Here is a 21,537-nt window from a genome sequence, read left to right as displayed (position 1 = left end):
CTTGTGCGAATCCAGCGAGAGCAGCAGTCTACTGACCCCTTCCAGTTTTCTCAGCCTGGATCGCCTGCTTGGAGTGTCACAGACTGACTGTCACGCAACATTCGTGAGCGAAGAGGGACACCGTTTTGGTCTATTATTGTTGTAACATGATAGCACGTAACAACAAAATGAACTGTGATTGGTATGGGTGTAACTGTTCACTTATCTCACGGTTCGCTTCACGATTTTTTTAAAGCCTAAAAATGTAGCTAAAAGTACTGTTCTTTAAAAGTGCTAAATGATACATCAGAGATGTACTGGGATTAAAAACAGCCCAGAACATGACAATGGTGACACAAAATGGAAATATTAGCCAATAATTCTGCTTACTGGAAATACGGAATTTATACTGTCACTGATTATAAACATGTAAAATATTTTCAATTAAAATAGGATTTTTCTAAAATAGGATAGTCTCTGATTACATCCAAATATTCTTTTCAAAATACATTTAAAAGAAGTGCATGTTTATTCAGTTAAATAATAATAATTTACTGATGAAATCAAATTAGACATGACATTAGGATTATATTATCCCATATCATTATTATACATAATATTTAGCATTTGATGTATAGTAGATTAATATGGCACGCTCATTAAACCTTTGTAAACTTCTCTCGCGCTGTCAGTGCAGATTCGTCTTGCGCTTCAAACGGACATTTGATCCCTTGCGCTGAAAAGGTGCTTCTCTCTCCCGCTCCTGGTTTCACTTTCAGCCGGACTCATGGTACAACACCTGTGGCTGCTAGTGTACAATCGTATTTTAAAGCTCCTTGTGCCTGTGTAGCTATTTCCATTTGTATTCCCGTGTTAAGTAGACATAGGATGTTGCGTGTATCGGATTGAACATACGCTAAAATAATTTTTTTAATGTTTAAAAAAAAACATTTAAGTTCCATCTCCACGATGCGCATGGTCACATTTTTTAACCACAGTTCATCAGGCCACGATAAACCATTACACCCCTTGTGATTGGTCAGTAGGTGATTCTTGGAAATTGGAAAATGTGTTGGCCGATGGCAATATTTAAATGTATCAAATATCGGTCAATTTATCGGCCTCTGCGATTATATATTGGTCGACCACAGGTGGATTGTGCGTCACTATGCATTAGTGGCTTGCATGTTCACGCGAGAACTTGCGTTTTAATTCTAAATGAAATTATTATATGATAATTCTGTGTGCTATTTAAGCTTTGAAGTGAGTCACTATCAACTCCAATTGTACTGAATAAACAGACTGGCGCATTCATTTACATTTTTCCTCTAAACAATGCAAGTTATTGCATAAGTGTGCAAGCCTCTGTGAACAAGCTTCTCTAACAGTGCTAATGAATATGCAACGAACGGCAAGATTTTCTGTGAAAAATTACGTACAATTTGTGATGTTTCTCACCAAAACCTTTTTCGTATATCCTTAAAATACTTGGAATAGGATGGATGCTATGTTATTGCAAAGGCAAACAATGATATTCATTACAATTCTTATTGTGTGATCTGCGAAGAAAGACAAATGGGTTTGAAATAATATGAAAGTGAGTAAATGATGACACAGTTTACATTTTTGGGTGAACTATACCAAGTCTTGTGTAAAGAGTTGCTGTCATTAGTTCTCGCCTTGTCTTTGTCATTCTATCTGTTCCAAATATTATTCCTGTAGATTTAGTCAATGTTTTTGTTGATTGAAATATTTGGTGAATCTGTTGAGCACCTGAGCAAACCAAAATGACCTGACCTGTGCCTTAACTTTCACCTTAATGGTATTTATATAAACTAACAAACCATGTGCAGGAAATGAGAATGTCAGAGTGCTCCGTAATCAGCCTTTTCCAAATAATTTTCAGCATTGATGCTGTTGAATATTCCACTGGTGAATCTGAAGTCATCAACTCTAGAGGACTTTTTATGGTTTGAGCCCTCAAGCAGAACAAACCCATTTTAGCGACTATCTTACTCCCCTTTACCTGAGCTCGCAAGCAGTGTGGACAGCAAGATGTTATGTCAAGTGGGTGAAACCACTCTTTACAGAGGGCCTGTAAAGAGCAACTTTTGAAACATCCATGATGCCCTGCTTTTGTCCCTCAGGGGTTAGGAGATTTAGGGGTTTCACTAACTAGTCAACTAGTCGATTCGTTATGCAACTTGTCGACCAATCCTGGATCACATGACTTAATTTGCTCTTGGGCGACTTATAAAAATAAGCAGGCGTGCAAGCCCTTCTGAGACCCTTGAACTCAAAGGACGGTACGGGGATTGGAGAGGTTCAGCAGGGCGAATAGAAGAGAGTTGTGGATAGAGAGAAAAGAGAGAATGTGTGTCAGCAGAGACAAGCAGATGGATGAGACAAAGGCAATCATTGTTGTGGTCTTGAATGGCCCATGTGTTTCTGGGCTGGAGGCCCAGGCTCTGCAGCTTACCTGTGCTTTGTACCCATGTAAGAACCTGGCATCAAAACATGTCTGTCAGCTCCTATGAAAATATTATTATACCCCAATAGATGATGCTGTTTTGGAGTTGGCATAAGCCTTAATCGTGTCAAAGGCAACAGTGGGTGTGGGCGCCGTTTGCACATGGAGGCAACTTCCTTGAATCTCCTCACTGACTCAAGCCTGGCAGATTATCTATAAGGACCTCACACTTTGGAAGTTTGTTTCTGCCTCAGCCTAGCCTTATCAGTTGTCCTGTGACATCTGCTGTATGTGTGACAACTACAGTTTTTTTTAAACTATTGTCATGGAGGAGCAGTTGTTTGAAGACAATATTGCTGAGCAAGTATGTTGGAGTCAATGAGTCTGTCCCAAAACTTAGTAGGCTGCCTTGCTGTCTTCAGTGGCAGCATCCTAGCTGACAAGGAGCCTCATAAGAGGCCTATTTTGAATGCTCTACAAGGCAGCAGCTCCACGCGTCATTGAAATTGCATTCACGCACCTTGCACAAGAGACTCTACTCACTACTGATTTCAATACAGATGTTGCGAGAGGAGCGACACAGTACTCTGAGCATAAATACACACTCTAATGAAGGAGCTTAGCTGTAATTGTTAATTACATTACAATGTATTGTGGTTTTTTTGTCACTTCCTCAATTGGATAGCATTGAAATGTATTTTATCAGCAACCTATCTTGCTGCTCTTGCTGGAGGGAGCAGGAAGGCATCTGGTTATAGTCGTGACACCTTCTGAATGCATACAATACGTTTTGGTGAGAACCGAAATCATTGGCTGTCTGTTGGGCGTTCATGAGTGCATTAGAGGGAAGCTTGTTCACAGTTTTGTAATGCTAAACAATACATGTTCTCGCATGAACAAGCAAGCCATCAAGTGTTGTCCCCTGCAGGGTTAAAAAAATGAAACCTTTCACTTTTCAACCCATATATGAATGTATACATGAATGTACACCAGATTTTAAGTGGTCTTGGGTGCGGTACCTTGGAGTATGTAAGTTTGAGAGCACTGATTAAGTCCACAGCCCTGCTCAAGATCAGAATGAGGCCTCACTGCTGGAGTTCAGTGGGTTTGAGCTGTACCGGTTCAGCCACAACATCTCGAGGTGCCAGAACACTGGCCTATTTAGAAGACTTGCTGAACTCTTCATCTAACAGGCGGCACACGATTTATTAGAGAATTTTATACTTCTAATGCACACATTGGTTTTTCTGACCCATGTTGGAAGGCTGCAGCTAAGATAATTGTTGGTTTTAATCCTGTTTTATGTGAATGCATAATCTCCCAGTTAATTATGGAATGAAAAACTTATTTGGTTGGAAAACCCAAAGCTGTGGAGATGTGTGCAGCGCTGGGTTTCTGATTTTCATCGAAACCGTTTCAAATAAAGAATTTTTGCTTAAATTATTGCTAAAAGCAAAATTCATTCATTTATTTTTTCATTGGTTTTTCATCCTTTTTATCATGCAATGGGGTCCAACATTCTGAGCCCAATTTTGAAAATGATTCAATTTTGTGTTTCTTTCAGATTTAATAAAATTTTTAAAAATATCATTTTTATATTTCTTAATTTTGCTTTAATGAGAGTTTGCAGCCAAATTGGCATGGACTCCACAGGTTTGTGTAAAACCTGAAGATGTTATCCAGCATGATTTGAGAATGTTCCAAAGAGCATTTTGTGTACTTTATTAAAGTAATAAATTTAAAGAGTTCAACCGAAAAAGGAAAATCCTCTCGTCATTTATTCACCCGCATGCCATCTCAGATGTGTATGACTTTTCTTCAGCTGAACTTTTTTGACAATGCAAGTCAATGGGTACCAAAATTTTAAAGCTCCAAAAAGCACAAAAAGGCAGATCATTTATAGTAAAAAAAGAACAGTTTCTCACCCACACTTATCATATCACTTCTAAAGACATGGATTTAACCACTGGAGTCATGTGGATTACTTTTATGCTGCCTTAATGGGCTTTTGGACCTTCAAAGTTTTGGTCACCATTCACTTGCATTGTATGGGCCTACAGAGCTGAGATATTCTTCTAGAAATCTTCGTTTGTTTTCAGCAAAGGTAAGAATACACGTCTGGAATGGCATGAAGGTGAGTAAATGATTCTAGAATTTTCATTTTTGTATTTTCAAACTTCAATTTGAAATTTGAAAACATTTTGTCCATTGAGTACATTGAAAATAGTGTTGGTTATTTTTATGACAGTAAACCACTTTTGTCATAATCTGAATGATTTATCCCAGATAGCTGAAAAATATCTTCAATGGTGCATGTAAAAAAAAAGAAAGACGTTATCATATATATCTGTATGTTTCCTTCAGTAACATGCTATTCCATTCTGAATTTTGCAAGACCTATTGGGAATGTGTTCCTTCCAAGACTGCAAATTAATTCCAGCTCTTGGTTGAATGGTTTCCACAGTGATGAATTGCGAAAAGAAGCTCGCCAGCTGAAGAAAGAGTTACTCGCAATCAAACAGCGAAAAGAAGAGGGTGTGAAGGAGGAGGCTGACATTGAGGGTGAGTGCCTGTGCCACATAATCACTGCTGTTTTTATTGATTCCATTTGAAAATGCTCCGTGAAATTACCAGTTTTCTTCCAAATGTCATGTTTTGTTCTCATTTAACCATGATAGCATAATTTATTTCGCACACATGTAGCAAAGAATATCTTCCAACCTTCCTAACCTTAAACCAAAATCAAATCAACATGGACTCAAGTCATCCTCAACAACAGATTAGTTCTTGTTTTAGTTTAGTTTTTCAACATCAGGATTTGCTTTTTACGTCACAAATATCCGATACAGTGTTTCGTTTTTGTTTGACAATGCCTGCTGTGAGTGAGTTTTTGGATAACATTAAGGCTGAACACACATTACACAAGCACAAGGGATGATCAAAACTACATTGTCAAAATCGACAAGTCGGTGGAATATCTATAATTATCGACTTCACTAATGGAGTTGTTGGATAAATAGCTGACCATTGTAACCCATACCCAGATGCACATTTAAAACTCTTTGCTCAGTGTACACAAATAATCAAAGACCAATGTGCACCAATTACAACACCATTCTGTTTCCTGACTGAAGCTACTGAAACTGAAATTCTGTTCTCAGACAAACTTGTGCACATGGCTACATGAGTTTATTCTTGACAATAAATAACATAGAGGAGTGGCTTGCACAGAATGGAAAAATCTGGATGATGCTCATTGCTGCTGTCTTGCTGGACGGATAGATTTGAAACCAGTTCGAAATGTATCGTAATGTTTGTGTCTAATTGCATTGCGTCTCGCATTAATCGTAATAAAGTTAAATGTTGCTGCGTATACAGTATAAAAAGAATGTAGTACAGAAATGAAGGAACCACCAGATAATGGGAATAATTAAAAGGACCAAAAAGTAAACATCCAGACACATGGTGGTAAGTTGTCACAATGGGAATCTGCCATTTAGATATACTTTTACAAGCTTTTCAGTCAAATTACAGGGTAAAACATTTATTAAACACAAAACAATTAATGAACTGTGTTAACCTTTTGGTTAAAATCTACCTTCATTATATAGTTGAACTTTGAATGTATGTCAGTGGTATTTTAATTGTGTTCAGTTATTTAATCAACATCTATAGCAAAAATATTATATTGCAATTTTAGTTTGAAGGTTAGTTTGAAAGAACAAAAAATGTATACGGTATTTTAAAACACTATGCAAATTCACTGCTGGAGAAAACAAGCATTTGCGTAATTGGACTTTTGTACTAAGATACCCTTTGTGATAACTTCCCCATGTGACAACTAGCCCCAGTCTCCCCTAATCTAACATCCATTGATGAAGAGACCATTTAATTTCACTGTGAAAAGAGCACAAAGGGCCCACTCAGACAAGTTTGGACCGTTTAATTTTCTCTCAGTCCGGACTCTACAGTTTTTGCTGTACTTTCTGTCAAGATTACTGCATGCTTGAGATTTGCACAGACAACCCTTTGACCTCTTGAGCTTTGCAATGGCCCTGTTGTATATCACTGTCTTCACATTGTGTGCTCCCAGGGGGTAAAGGTGTGTCCCCTCACCCTTGTCTGTTTTAATGGCCAACATTCATCCTGGAATGTGGTTTTTACACTTGTAGCAGCCATAGCATGTTTGACTACTTTGTTTAGCGAGAAGGACAGTTTTTTTTTTTTTTAATCAAAGAAATAATTGCAAAGAGCTTTCTTGGGTAACTTAAGGTTTTGTTGAATTTGGTGAATCTTCCGTGGGTCAACAAATAGTTCTGCCTCAAATTATTAAACGATTGGAAAAAATCCCAATGATTTACATCAGGGGTATTCACATTTCATTTACTTTTTAATTATGTTATTATAGTAAGATCTACCAAGCACAATTTTAATAGGCCTACATTGCAAGCACTGTTGCCACAATACCAAAATTTCAGTAGTCGATACCAATACCAGTGAAATTGAACCATTCTCTTTACCAATTCTGATACCTTAACAGAAGCAAATACTCATTTGTTGTTTTAAGTTCTCAAGTAATTACTAAAGACAAGTAAACAGTCAGTAATAAAAACAAACACATTACATGCAACACAAATAAATAAAAACAATAGAACAAAATATTAATAAAACTGTACTTTAAGGTTTTCACAGCAGTATCAAATATTCAATTAAATTCAGAATAGATTTGAGTGAACTCTGAAGACAAGTAATATGTTGTTTTAAGTCACTGTATGATTATAATACATGAATACTTTTTAAAGACACTAAATTAATCTAACCAAAAGCCGTGATTGGTTCTTTCTTTTTCTTGTTATTGTTGTTTGATTCATAACTATTAATGACTTACTAGATGGTGGCAGATTGGGTTGCATTTATACATACACTGAGCAAAAAAATGATGACCTCTCACAGGTAAAGCGAATAATGTTGATCATCTCTTAACAAGGCCACATCTCAAGGTCTGGGTAGATTTGATTGTAAGTGATTAATCAGTTCTCGTAGTCAACATGTTGAATGCAGGATTAAAGACCTGAACGACTTTGACATGGGCCAGATGACTGGGTCAGAGGATATCTGGGGCGTGCTCCTGGTCAGCAGTGGTGAGTACCTACTGACAGTGGTGGATGAGGGACAAACCACAAACCGGCAACAGGGTGTTGGGCGCCCAAGGCTCATCAATGCATGAGGGCAACGAAGGCTATCCCTTCTGGTCCGAACCGACAGAAGGCCTACTGTGGCACAAGTCACAGTAAATGTTAATGGGCATGTGAGCATCAGATTTGGACCTTGGAGCAGTGGAAGGTCGTCGCCTTGTCCAATGAGTCCAATTTTCTTTTACATCAAGTAGACAGTCGTGTACGTGTGCGCCATTTACCTGGGGGAAGTGATGGCACCAGGATGCACTCTGGGAAGAGAAGCCGGTGGAGGGAGTGTAAAGCTCTGGGCAATGTTCTGCTGGAAAACCCTGAGTCCAGCCATTCATGCGGACATCAATTTGACATGTGCTACCTACCTAAACCTCATTGCAGACCAGGTACACCCCTTCATAGCAATGGTAATCCCTGATGGCAAGAGCACTCTTGGCTACAGAACTAAAAATGTGTGAAGAAATAAAAAGTAAATCATTGAGATTCTCTCTACTCTCTTTCCCTTTTGACCTGTTATCGAGATCAACCAGTAGTTGTCTTGCGATTAACGTAATGAACACCCCTAATTTATGTATTTCAAAAGAGGGACCCGAGCCATATCTTGGGACCAGAATATCTTAGAGACTTGGGGTTGGGCTCTTTTGAGTTGAGCAAGTAAGCAACCACCCAAAACTCCATAGTGAATGCATATCAACAAAAATAAAAACACTCAGAAGACCTTAGTGGTTGCTAAGTGTTTTTATTTTAGCAATTCCATGGCAATCACTCACAATACCTTAGCGTTGTGGTGCCAAGTTTGGCCATGGCAAGCACCACTCACATTTTCTTCAGAAAATGTAAATGTATAGTTCATTCTGTTAGTGCAATCGTACAGAACATTTTCTCTTTACATTCCCTTAAAAATTGTTGGCTCTACAATTGGCACTATGACTGTTAAACTCTTAAACAGTCACTTACGCCAGCGTGGTGTTGACATTATCCACATTTTTGTGGGAAATGTGGATTTACCAGCCTTTGTATGTGCGAAAGAATTTCAAATAAATAAAAATGGAAGTGTTACAAATGGTAATGCTGACAGAGGTTTGGTATGTTTAAAGACTGTCAGTTTTGGGTTTTCGAGGGTTGGCTTTGGCTTTTTTGGTGACTTGTCTAAGACAGATTCTGTTAAATGTTGAAGACACTTGTGAAATCCTCCAGCCACTACTGAAAGATATGCTTATATTTATGTATTTATTTGTGAGGATGAAATTGCAGTGGCAGGAATTCAGGTCCAGTTCACTCACGTTTAGCTTGGATACAAATGTCCTCATTGGATAGCCCAGAGGAGGTCGTACAACATTTAGAATAGGTCTGTTCATTGTGTACTTGGCAATTTCTTTGACAATACCAAGAAAAAGCAAGAGAATGAGAAATATAACTGGCTCAGAGGAATGATATTTGTGATATTGATCTGTCAAGGCTGTTATTTTTTTAAGGCACCAAAAAAAAGGGATGGGAAATTCAGTGGCATTTTAAGTGTTTTTATTCATTAATGCTTCATTTTTGGTATTAAAGGAATAGACACTGTCGTGTTGTTTCAAACCAGAGTGCTGTAATTTCGTTTTTACTACACAAAAGTTGACTTTTTTTTTTTTTTTTTTTTTTTTTTCTTCTCTTAAGAATTGTTACTCAGCTCTTTCACATGCATAGTGACCACAGCTGTCATGCTCCAAAAAGGCACTATAAAAGTACTATAAAAGTAGTCCATATGTCTTGTGCGCCTATATTTCAAGTCTTCTGAAGCCATATTATAGCTTTGTGTGAGCAGACTGGATCAATGACAGTGGTTCTCCTTTTTAGTGACAAAAAATTAAACAGAATTTTTAACTCGTTCAATGGACAAAACATTGAAAAAACATCTTTCCAAGAACATTTAGTAGAAAAAAAACTCCAGACAAGATGAGTTGTGGAAAATCAGATGTGATCTTGGAGCTTTTTACAGCTTGCCATTGTAGAGATGTTAAGTCTATCTATCCCTCACAGCCTCGTTGTCATTCCTATTAAAAACAAAAGATAGTGCTACCATGAATAAGGTCTATAGATGTGACTTGTAAAGAGTGCAAGATTTTCAGTGAATTATGAATTCAAAAAGTTTTCTTAATATATAGTGACAGAATTTTCATTTTTGGGTGAGCTATTCATTTTAATTATGAACAAAGTATGAGGGCAGAATTTCCAAATCATTCATATTAACCCCTTAAACTCTGCAATGTTTCACACTTAAATTTAAAAGCCTACCATTCATACATACTATTGACTAATTTTACAGAAATCCTATATGTTAAAGACAAGACTCCAATTATTCATAAATCATTTTGTATGAGTTTATATTATGATAAATAAAGTTTATTGAATAATATTTTTTTGTTGTTATTGTTGGTGTCTTAACTTTGTAAGCATGTAATTCTGATCTTTTTCCATTCCACTGCAGCAAATACTAGAAGAATTGTTTCTTTTTTCATATTCCATCACACTATACAGATCTGAAATGTAGGTGGCCTTCAAATGCATTTTAGCCTTGTCCATATGTCTTGTCCATAGACATTTAGTCTAATTTTCAGTTCATGCACTACCCTTATTGTTTCATTGAATGTCTCTGCTTCTAAATGGCCTAGAAGCTCAGTCTGAATGATATATAGCATTTTATCTTCAATAGTCGAAAACAAATTTTTTGAAACGTTGTTTTAGCGTGTTGCATCAGCTGCGAGGGAGATTGGGGTTTGGGTCACATGTTGAAACCAGGAAGTAATTGCTTTGGCAATTTTACTCCACACATGGTTTGGTTAATTGTGCGTTTGCATAATTAACAATTATAGAGATCGCATTTTTCCCCTGTAAAGTTTGAGTTTGGGGTTTGATTTGGGGGTTACAGTTTATAAAATATGCACTCTTCTCTGTATTACATCCTGTGCAGCTGAAAACAACTCACTTCACAACTTGCTTTTGGCACCCCTCCATGGACATTACACCATGATGTGGAGCTCACACGTTTCTTTATGCCCAACAAACTTACTGCTTTGACCACTGGGGTGCAGTGTTTCGAATTTTGGGAAGTACAGACCGATTTTAGCTAAAGAAAAAAGTCAACCTACATTTTCCAATTTCAATGTGAGATCAGCTTTGAAAACGGAAGATCGGGGTTCGAGACCAGCAAAGCACGCAAGTCCACACCTGAAACCGACAGTATTAGAAGCCCCAAGAAATGACTTTGTTGCTTTTAAGTCAGTTTAGGTGTAGGGTTTATGGTAGGGACTCTGCCGACTTTGCTCTGCTCAAGTGAAAGTTACCTCTCTTGTCATTTAGTCATCTGGTCCCACCTCCTAATCTCAATGTTTGTTTTTGAGTCCACTCCTCTGCTAGTCATGAAAGAGGCCATGTCCAGCTTTGTATTCAGTCCCACAAGTAAACGCATTCCTCCCCTCTCTCTAATAACAGCACGCCGCACTCTTGGCATCTGGTGTCTTATTTTAGGAAGAAACCAATTGTCTCCTCAATTGACCAACCAAACTAGAAGCCATTTGTACCTTTTTTCAATTATTATTTTCGACAGACATCTCTTCAATTTTCAAGACATAAATTATAGCATGTTCGTCTAGTCTGGTTTTCTCTTTCTTGGCATGGCTGTCATTTGTGAGAGCCAAAAATAAGAGAGACATGCTAAAAACGCTGTCCATTTTTACCCACCCTAAATGATGTGGCAACATTCTTTCTACCACTCAGAGTTATTTATACAGGTTATGCATGTGTGCACAGGGTGTTTTGTTTCAATGGCGCCTTGTCAGTCAAACCTGTTGAGGTGAATGAAAAGTTGTGAGACCGAAAAGCATTTGCAAGTTATGGTTTTATTGTATCAAAGGTAATTGTGACCTTACACAAAATATGAAGGTCAATATTTCTAATTGTTTGATGGAAAGCCCTAAAAGCCTGTGTTGGTAGCTTTTAGCTAGATAAGGGATGTGCAAAACAATATATATTCAAAATCATTGCCAGAATGACTAGTCAGTTAATGGGTCTTAAGGAAGGCCTGTATAGTTAGTCTGGTTTCTGGTTCACTTAACCACGATCCCAACCCAAAAGCCCAAAAAAAGAGCTCCGTTACCACAAAGTTGGAAGAACACAATGCCTTAGAATGCTTTGAGCATTGTTATTTGTCTGTACTGGAATTAATGGTGTAACCAAACTTGTTAATTAGAAGGGGGTGTCCACATACTTTCTGCTGTATAGTGTAACTATGCTTTGGATCAATTATATTTTTTATTTTCTCTGTTAATTTTCAATCCAAATCCATTTGACCATTCAATTGCATAGGTCATTAAGCAAATTACACTGATACCAATTGTGAACTGTTCTGGAGTCTAGTGGTCGACTGTTATATTGCAGAGGCCGATACATTTTCTTGTTTGCCCAAAATCTTGTCTCTGGAATGGAGCTGCCATTCATGTCGTGTATTTCTTCTGGTTAAGGCAACACATTCAGCAGTCAATTATACCGTATAGAATACAATTCAGATGAAATTTAGTTTCTCCAGTGCTGGACTGCTGAAGATGCCAATACTGGCTGTTGGCCCATAATGAGCTTTGTTTTCCCTTGAAACAGAAACAGAAAAGTCTCATTTTAGTTGACCAGCAAAAGGGAAATGATCCAAATGTATTAGCATCCATGTTTGTCTTCACTTGATTTGTAGTTCTTTTTCCCCGGGTGAAAGAAGAGGGGGATAACATTGTTAGAAAAGCCATCAAACTCTTAAGAGAGTACGTGGCAACACCAGTTTGAGTTGGTGGAGTATGCTGGTCTTGAACACCCTGAGGGCGTCATCATTCAGCGGCCTGCAAGTCACAGTCTGCAGCTGGGCCAAAACGCAGGCCTTGAGCAAATCGAGTGGAAGGCTTTACTTTTTGCTTGTATAAATCAAAAAGAAAAAGAAAAAGGTGATTTCAATCATTGCTCTAAATTTGACATTCATGGGTTGGATACATTTGTAAATTAGTAATTGCATGGTACAAGTTGCTAATGAGAGCCATTCTGTTCAACTCCACCTGAACATTACTTCTCAGTTGAGTCTGGCTCATTCCATACAGAAATGTTTGTTTACATAAAGACATTGGCCCGGTTGCTAGGAAGGGTAGAGTCACATGTGGTAACCTCCTCATGGCTGCTATAATGTGGTTCTCACTCTCTGTGGGGCACGTGGAGAGTTGTGCGTGGATGCCGCGGAGAATAGAGTCTAGCCTCCACATGCACTACATGCCACGTGATAAAATGCACAGATTGACGGACGGTCTTGGTGACGAATAGATTGGCGGAGGCAACTGAGATTAATCCTCTGCCACCCGGATTGAGGCAAGTCACCACGCCACCACAAGGACTTAGAGCGCATTGATAATTGGGCATCCGATTGTTAATATTGTTTTTTTATTTACATAAAATTTGTAATTTCTCCATAAAATAGTTAGAACTCAGTCTAAATTATTGGGTGGACATTTGCTGCGTACGAAATCACTCGCCCATACACTCATTCTCTTTATAGTAAATGCCACATGGTAAATTCCAGTTGATTAACCATTTAAGCTCTGAGGGCGTTTTTAAAGATTTCCTGTTTCAGTTGCATACCCAAAATTATAGTCTTCTATCCCGACAGCAAAAAGTGTTTGGTATCATTGTAAAGAACATTTCAAAACATTTTATTGATATAATGATAAATTCTGAGACTCTTAGCCTAAGAAACTTCTGGGGGAAATATATATATATATGTTTTTGTGTTGATAAGACAAAGTAATCAAAAGTTATAGCATTACAAACATAATTTATCATAGTGTCCAAAAGCCTCTCCTAGCAAATACAATATAATAAATGTAAAAAAAGAACTAATTACACATGCAAACACATCAATGACTAAAGGTTTACATAGCATGCAGACATGGTTTTAGTAATGAGATTTCACAGAATGAGTGCATCATTGAGTCATGTACTTGACACCATCTCCCGTTGGCCATATGTAACCGCCACCAATACAATTTCTCTCTGCCCAAATATGGATTATTTTTGCACCGATCTGAACCCAATCCGATTGGTTTAGCATTTCATGATGTTACATAATTTCTGGTGACGTCATCTGATCCAGGAAAGCTAACGTGTTTTCAGCCAGATTGCCAGATGCTGTGTACATGGTGCTTTGTGTCAAGTATCTAAAGATCTGTGCATCTGATTACCTTGTGTGTGGGTTTGTTTGAAAGAGAATCACCTCCTCTCAGTAATGGTATATGATGCTTTATGTTCTGTTAAAGTTTTGTGAAGTTATAAACAAAACATGTAGCGTACGTGCTTGACAAGCAGTGCCCGCCTGCATCAGTGATTTTGTTATCCTTCAAATGGTCATATCTATAATGCATTTAACATTAATATAATTTTCTGATTATAAATGCAGCCACACATGTAAGCCATACCACCTTGGTTCTAAATACATCAAGACTGGTGTATGTCTGTGCGGTCTAAATTAAGAATGTTCAGTAAAAACTTGGAATCTTATTTTTCTCCATATTTTATTAAATAACTAAAAACAATCAAATTGAATCGTGAATATATTTCAGATTTTACAATGCATCGTAATTGTTAGGTAAAGAATCGTTGTCAGAGCAAATATTTACACCCTGTATTGGTAGTATAGTTGCAGTCATATTCATTCTTAAAGATGTTTTGTCTAAACGTTAAACTAATGCAGCATTATTTATTCCTTCTTTACCGGGATATATCCACAGCTCGCACAAACAACTGAAAGAATGCGAACATTCTTGTTCTTTGTTTTAATACGCGTTTAATTCAGTCCAATCAAGGACATTGATGTTGCCATACTTTACGATCTGGAGTGTGGCCATAATAAACAACTTTTAGCTCATATTGGCATCCCTGTTTTATAGTTTCATAACGAGCTAAAGTGCACAATTTCTACACAGTCAATGTGTTTTAATATTCTTTGCCTCATTACGTTCTTTCTGTCTTTCTAGTTTTCTATTAGCTCATGCCCCAGACTAAACATTTGCAAACATTGCCAGTGGCTTTCAGACTAACGCATGTCTCTCTCTCTCTCGCGCTCTCTCTCTCTGTTTCTGAAAAACAAATTTCCAGCCTCTCTCCAATGTGGTTTTCTGTGCGCCATAAATACGAAGAATAAACAAATGTTCCATTTGTGAGGGGGAAAAAGATTTTTCGTTACATGACAGTGCTAACATGACATAAATCACCCATGTTGGAGGCTCTGTCTGATGTAGTTTGTTCCTCTTGAGCTTGCCGTGGTGAAGCATTCAGTCATAGTTGCCATGACGGCAGGTGAAGTCAAAGCAGCGCTGGGCACACGGTGACATCAGTGCCAGCCCGTCTGAGCCGGGGAATTTGTAGTGGTACATTAATGGCTGTAGACACCAGTGTCAACAGCACAGCCTTGATATTATTGACTTTTCCAATTCTTGCAATTCTGCTGTGGGATTTGGAGAATATACTTTATTTTTAGACACTTCTCAAGTTGGTGGGTATGATTAAAGTCATTATTTACTCACTGTAATTTCGCTTCAAACCCATATGATTTTCTTTCATCCGAGTAGCACAAAAGTTTAATTTATAAAAAGTCTTCACAGGGTTTATTTACCATATAATGCAAGTGAATATTGACTCCTGTCTGTCAAGCACAAAAAAGGACATGGTGTTTTTTTGGGGGGGGTTTTGGTACCGTCTCATCTGTATAAAGTATTGACCTGTGAGCAAGAAACATAACAGAACAAATTGCATCATCCATCTCAACTGTGACCAACCAGATAAAATGCAAAGCAACCTGATGAAGTCAAAGCAGCGCTGGGCACATGGTGACATCAGTGCCAGCCCGTGATAGTATGGCGCTATCAGCGGATCGTGATTCACGTTTGATATTTTGAAAAGCCTCGTTCAGATTTTCTTCCAATTTCATCCGTGTAATCTTTGCAGCATATATGTTTCCTGGTGGTTTGAATTGAATCCAATTTTTGGTTGCAAAGAAAGTAATTTGGACTGCAAAAGTCTTACATTTTGGCCTTTTGCACTGATGAGGGTCTGGGGAAGTTTGGCAATGGCAGAAGGATCATTCTTGGAAGGAAGCGGCCCATAGGAGCAGTCATCATTTTCTAAGTTTATAGCAGTATAAACTTTATGTATTTCATTGGTTTGTCCATATGATAGTAATAACTTCTGCTCTGGAATTTAACTGTTTTTCTTTGCATGTAAATCCTTTCAAGTTAGCCACACTATATTCAAAATAATACATGGATTAATTGGTCTCTGAGGGGAAGTTAATTTCTCTGATGTTGACTGCAATCACACTTTTTTGTTGTCTTTAAGGTATCAGTAAGCCAGCAAATGAGGCCATGGCTGAGTACCTGGAGAGCAGGAAAAAGTATGAGGACATGAGGAAGCAGAAACTTAAGAAGGGATCTGGTCGAGAGGCTCAGGTAAGGTTTGGGAGATCTCTAATATGACTTTCTATCTGCAGTGAAAAACAAAATGGGAATTTTTTAAGAATATCTTGGCCGATTTTTACTATTTAAATAAATATGCGGCTGTCAAGCTACAAAATGACAAAAAGAAAATAAGAAATTAGTTAATATGACTCCTGTGCTATATTCCAAGACTCCTGAATCCATACAGTAGCTTTGTGTGAGGAACAGGCAGACATTTAGAAGTTGTTAGTCACTGATTATCTTCCCCTCTTCTGTAGCTCTCAAATCAAATATGCTGACAGACTCTGATATATAGTTTTTATAGTTTTATAGTGATTTTGCATCTTTAATAAATCGTGAAAGCTCAATTCCCCATTGATTGTCAATGCATGGAAAATAACATTCTTCAAAATGAATAATATTGTGAAGAAAGCCATACAGGTTTGGAACGACATGAGGTTGAATGAAGAATATCATAATTAGAATTTTTGGGCAAACTGAAAAGGAACTGTTTACTGATAAATGAAAATTCTGTCATCATTTACTCACCCTGGTATCGTTCCAAACCCATATGACTTTCTTTTTTACAGTGCTGTGAAAGTATTTTCCCCCATCCTGATTTCTTCTCACACTAAATTGTTTAAAAAAATTCAAACAAAATCTAACATAAAACAAAGGCAGTCTGAGTAAACACAAAATACAGTTTTTAAATGATAATGTTATTTATTGAACCAAAAAAGTTATCCAATACAACTGGACCTGTGTGAAAAAGTATTTGCCCTTAGTTACTAAATCCCCAAATCTATGAAACTGCATTCATAATGGGGTTCAGCTGGACTAGACAAACCCAGGCCCGATTACTGCCAGCCCTGTTCAAATCAAATCAACACCTACACAGAACTTTTTCAGCAGCATGAAGTTGGATAAAAGGTCTCACCCAGTAGCACACTATGCCAAGGTCAAAAGAAATTCCAGAAAAGATGAGGAAAAAGGTGATTGAAATACATCAGTCTGGGAAGGGTTACAAAGCTATTTCACAGGCTCTGGGACTCCAACGAACTACAGTGAGAGCCATTATCTCCAAATGGAGAAAACTTGGCACAGTAGTGAACCGTCCCAGAAGTGGCCAACCTTCCAAAATTCCTCCAAGAGCACAGCGACGACTCATCCAGGAAGTTACAAAAAAGCCATGGACAACATCCAAGGAACTGTAGGTCTCTCTCGCATCAATAAAGATCACTGATCATGACTCCACCATCAGAAAAACTCAACAATAATGGCACCATGGAAAAGTAACGAGGCGAAAACCAATGCTAACCCAGAAGATCATTAAAACTCGTCTGAGCTTGTTACGAAAACACACCTTGATGATCCTCAAAGGTTTTGGGAGAGTGTTCTGTGGATTGATGAGTCGAAAGTGGAACTGTTTGGAAGACAGGGGTCCCATTAAATCAAACACAGAATTCCACAAAAAGATCATCATTCCTACAGTCAAGCATGGTGGTGGTAGTGTGATGTGTGTGGATGCTTTGCTGCTTCAGGGTGACTTGACATGAATTCTGCTCTCTACCAGAAAATCCTAAAGTAGAACGTGCGGTCATCAGACCGTGATTTGAAGCTCAAGCGCAACTGGATTAAGCAGCATGACAGTGATCCAAAGCATAGGAGTAAGTCAACATCTGAATGGCTCTTTTTTGGAGTTTTGGAGGGGCCTAGTCAAAGTCCTGACTTGAACCCGATTGAGATGCTGCGGCAGGACCTTAAACGGGCAGTTCATGCTTGAAAATCATCCAATGTGGCTGAACTAATACAGTTCTGCATAGAAGAGTGGGCCAAAATTCCACCACAGCGTTGTGAAAGACAGATCTCCAGTTATTAAGTTTAAGGGGGCAGTTTTTCACATGGCTGATATAGGTGTTGGATAATTTTTTTGCTTCGTGTGTGTGTGTGTGTGTGTGCGCGATACTAACTCAGTGTTAAGTTTAAAAAAAATAAAAACAAACAAACAGTAAAAGTAATCGGAACAACTCGCGCACTATATTCAAAATTGTCTGAAGCTATACAGTCACTTTTTGTGATGAACAAAGTGAAATTGAATGTAATTTCAGTTGTTATTGATCAATTCAAATAATTAAGCGCTAGTGATGTCAAAAGTACTGGTACTTCTGTACCAAGCTGATACTAAAATGAAAAAGATACCAGTGTTTCTACAGTACCGGTAGTATCGATTCAATTCGGTCCCTGCATGCTGTCTGACTGACAGACTGCTGCCTACTAATGCTCCCACGCTCAATGTCACAATGATCTGTGACTCCTTTTCACTCTAATGGGCAAATAATCAAATTATGTGGGTTGATGGTCTCAGACGCGGAGGCGCATCGTCGTTGCATGCATTGACCCTATTAAAAGTGTATCACAAAGAAGTTGAAGTGGGCTTTGTGAGTATGCTCCCAAAACATGCGGTCGACCAGGCATGAGCCGATCCGAATAGCTCAAAAAGGAAGTATACCCGGGCCTTTACTAAAGCACTTAATGCAAAAATAAAAGTAATATATGGGCTGAAATATGTGCCACCAGAAACTGAATTTGAACCATTATATTTGAATTTGAATGGCTAAACTTGAATAATTGCATTGAAAAACTGAATTTGAATCACATCATTTGAAATTGTATTGTTTAATTAAAATTGAATTTATTCAAAAACTGAATCTGAATTGTATCATTTGAAATTGAATTTATTCGTTTGGAACTGAAGTCCAATAAAATTTGATCCTCACTGAAAATTAAACTCTCTATATATCTTCACATTCACTTCTCACAATTCAGATTCAGTTCTCAAATTCAATTTCAAGTTACTGAGACAGACATCCGGGTAGTTGGAGGATGAAGGAAGAGCAATCGAGCGCAGATCGATAGATAGCGTTCATTGGCGCACAGGACTCCTCTTGGGCCAATCAGCACCAATGTTTTGGAGCACAGTACGTTACCCGCCATGAAACTATGGAATTACGATTGTGTCAATAATAATGAATGTAACTTTATAAAACTGAGCGTAACTTTTTCAGAAACTATCAAAAATATTCCATTACAAAAGAAGAAAAACACAATTAAAATGAAAAAAAAAAATGAACTCAGTCGCATCGAATTTAACAGGCTCTTCAAATGTGCTTCATTTTTTGTTAATGTTTTTCAAAGATTCGTTTTCGCAAATCGTGGATTCTGAATACATTGCCACAGATTTACGCTTACGCTCGCAGTTTTTAGTTTGCTGTTTTGAAACAAACCTCTCGTGGGGGTGGGCTTAACAGTGATCTACTCTGATTGGATAGTGAGCTTTTGATGGACAGGTGCTCTCTGACCCGGATGTACAGACGTCACTCAGTGGCGCGCATATTAGAAAGCTCTCGCGGTGATTTGTAGTTATGCAATACGTCGTGCTTTGTTGTATTACTTACTAACAATATGTAAATAATATTTGACCTATAATTATATAATTTAATATTATATTAATATATATAATAAATATAATATTACCTTCGATCGTCTAATAATCGTCTTCGATCAGTCTGTAAAGATGAGCTTTCAGGAGAGACATGGAGCGGCATCATCTTCCTCTTATTTATTTAAAAAAAATATATATATATATATATGTTTTTTAATGCAAAGAACAGGAACATACAAAAGAGAAAGCATACGTACATCACATAATATCAACCAAAACAATAAAGAAGACAAAAATAAATAGAAAAAATAATAATAATTAAAAAAAAAGATAATAATAATAATGTATATAACAATAAAAGAAGAGGTAGGGCATTACATCACACAAAAATGTTCACATGAAGAGATCAAATGCAGTGCAGATTCTAACAGTCCTTATGGCTTTCTTATTAGTAGATACTGAAATCAAATTTAGATAATTTTCTATTTCGTTTAAGAAGACAGAGAAGATAGGTTTACAGTTTAAAAATTTGCATTTGTGAATATAGAATTTGCTTAAGAAAATAATTAAATTAATAACAAAACAGACATTTTCAGTTTGTGGGGTCTGAATCAAAATACCCAAATATAATGTTTCTCATATGTATTGAGAAGCCTGGCAAAATCTTACACTTGATAAAAACATCAATTTCATTCCAGAGCTTCTGAGTGTAATGACACGACCAAAATAAATGAACCACTGTTTCATCAGAATTCACACAAAAAGAGCATGTTAGCTCAATGTCAGATTTAAATCTTTGTATAAATTTCTTAACAGGATAGAACCTGTGTATCAACTTAAAGGACATTTCTTTCACTTTATTTGTGAGAATGAATTTCTGCTGTAAAGACCAGATTTTTTCCAATTAAGGTTACCAAACAAATTATTCCAAAAGGAAATAACAGGTGGAACAGAAATCAAATCCTTAAGAAATAAAGATCTTATAGTTTTTAGCTTTCGACTCTGAAAAACAGATTTGACCAACAGAAGTATCACAAGGTTTAGGAAAGGATGCAGTAGATACTGGTGTGAAGTAATTACGGTTTTTAAAATGCATACATAAACCAGAGGGAATAGCACCCATTACTGTAGCAAATTCTTTTGGGGTTACTGGTATTTGGTATTCAGAAAGAAATTCTGAATATCTGAATAAAAGACCTTGCTTATTAAACAATGCTCCACTCCTCCTCCTCTTGTCCTTCAAGGCAGCTTTAAGTAAGTTCATGTTACTGAAGTAACCAATAACATCGATACAATTTTCTAATTTTACAGAAAACACTAAATTTCAACACAGTGGTGGAATATTGCATATATTTTATTATATTTATTCACAATGTTTTGATAAACATATATAAAATATCATAATTTTATATATTTTTAAATAATTTTTTTATTGTCATTCACAAGTTTGCAATGCACTGATGTCATGTCATGATGTTATGTAGTTTGATTGTTTGCTCTTTTGCACAGTTATTATATTCAAGGACGTGTCAATGTAGACAGTGCAGATATCAAACTGGTCTTTATTCTACAGCAAGGCAGAAATCTTGGTGCAGATGCTGCATCTGTACATAACAACCTTGAAATTCTTAACCAGTCGCTCGGGAATACCAGCACAAGGCAGGGTCAGCAGCAGTCCGTTCAGTGGACCAAGATATGGCCAGGTTTCAGTTTTGCAGTCATGACAATGACAAAACAGCAACATTTTATTTAGCATGCATTTACAATACAACAATAAATTTGCAAAATAAAGCCAGAACTGTTGCACACTGTAACGTTACATGAATAAAACTTTTATCGATGTTATTGGTTATTTCAGTAACAAGAACTTACTTCAAGCTGCCTTGAAGGACAAGAGGAGGAGGAAGATGATGCCGCTCCGTGTCTCTCCTGAGAGCTCATCTTTACAGACTGATCGAA

General features: G+C 37.3%; 1 protein-coding gene across 1 annotated transcript in view; it reads left to right on the top strand.

The window, feature by feature from the left end:
- Positions 1–21,537, top strand: part of cwc27 (CWC27 spliceosome associated cyclophilin) — a 65,291-nt gene that overhangs the window by 30,262 nt on the left and 13,492 nt on the right. The window contains exons 11-12 of the mRNA XM_052118010.1: positions 4,914–5,011; positions 16,039–16,148. Coding sequence (XP_051973970.1) covers positions 4,914–5,011; positions 16,039–16,148 — 208 coding nt within the window. The remainder of the gene's footprint in view (positions 1–4,913; positions 5,012–16,038; positions 16,149–21,537) is intronic.

This window comes from Xyrauchen texanus, chromosome 44, assembly GCF_025860055.1.
Source record: "Xyrauchen texanus isolate HMW12.3.18 chromosome 44, RBS_HiC_50CHRs, whole genome shotgun sequence".
Taxonomy (NCBI): Eukaryota; Metazoa; Chordata; class Actinopteri; order Cypriniformes; family Catostomidae; genus Xyrauchen; species Xyrauchen texanus.
The sequence above is the reverse complement of the archived record's forward strand: the minus strand, read 5'-3'. Positions and strand labels throughout refer to the sequence as shown.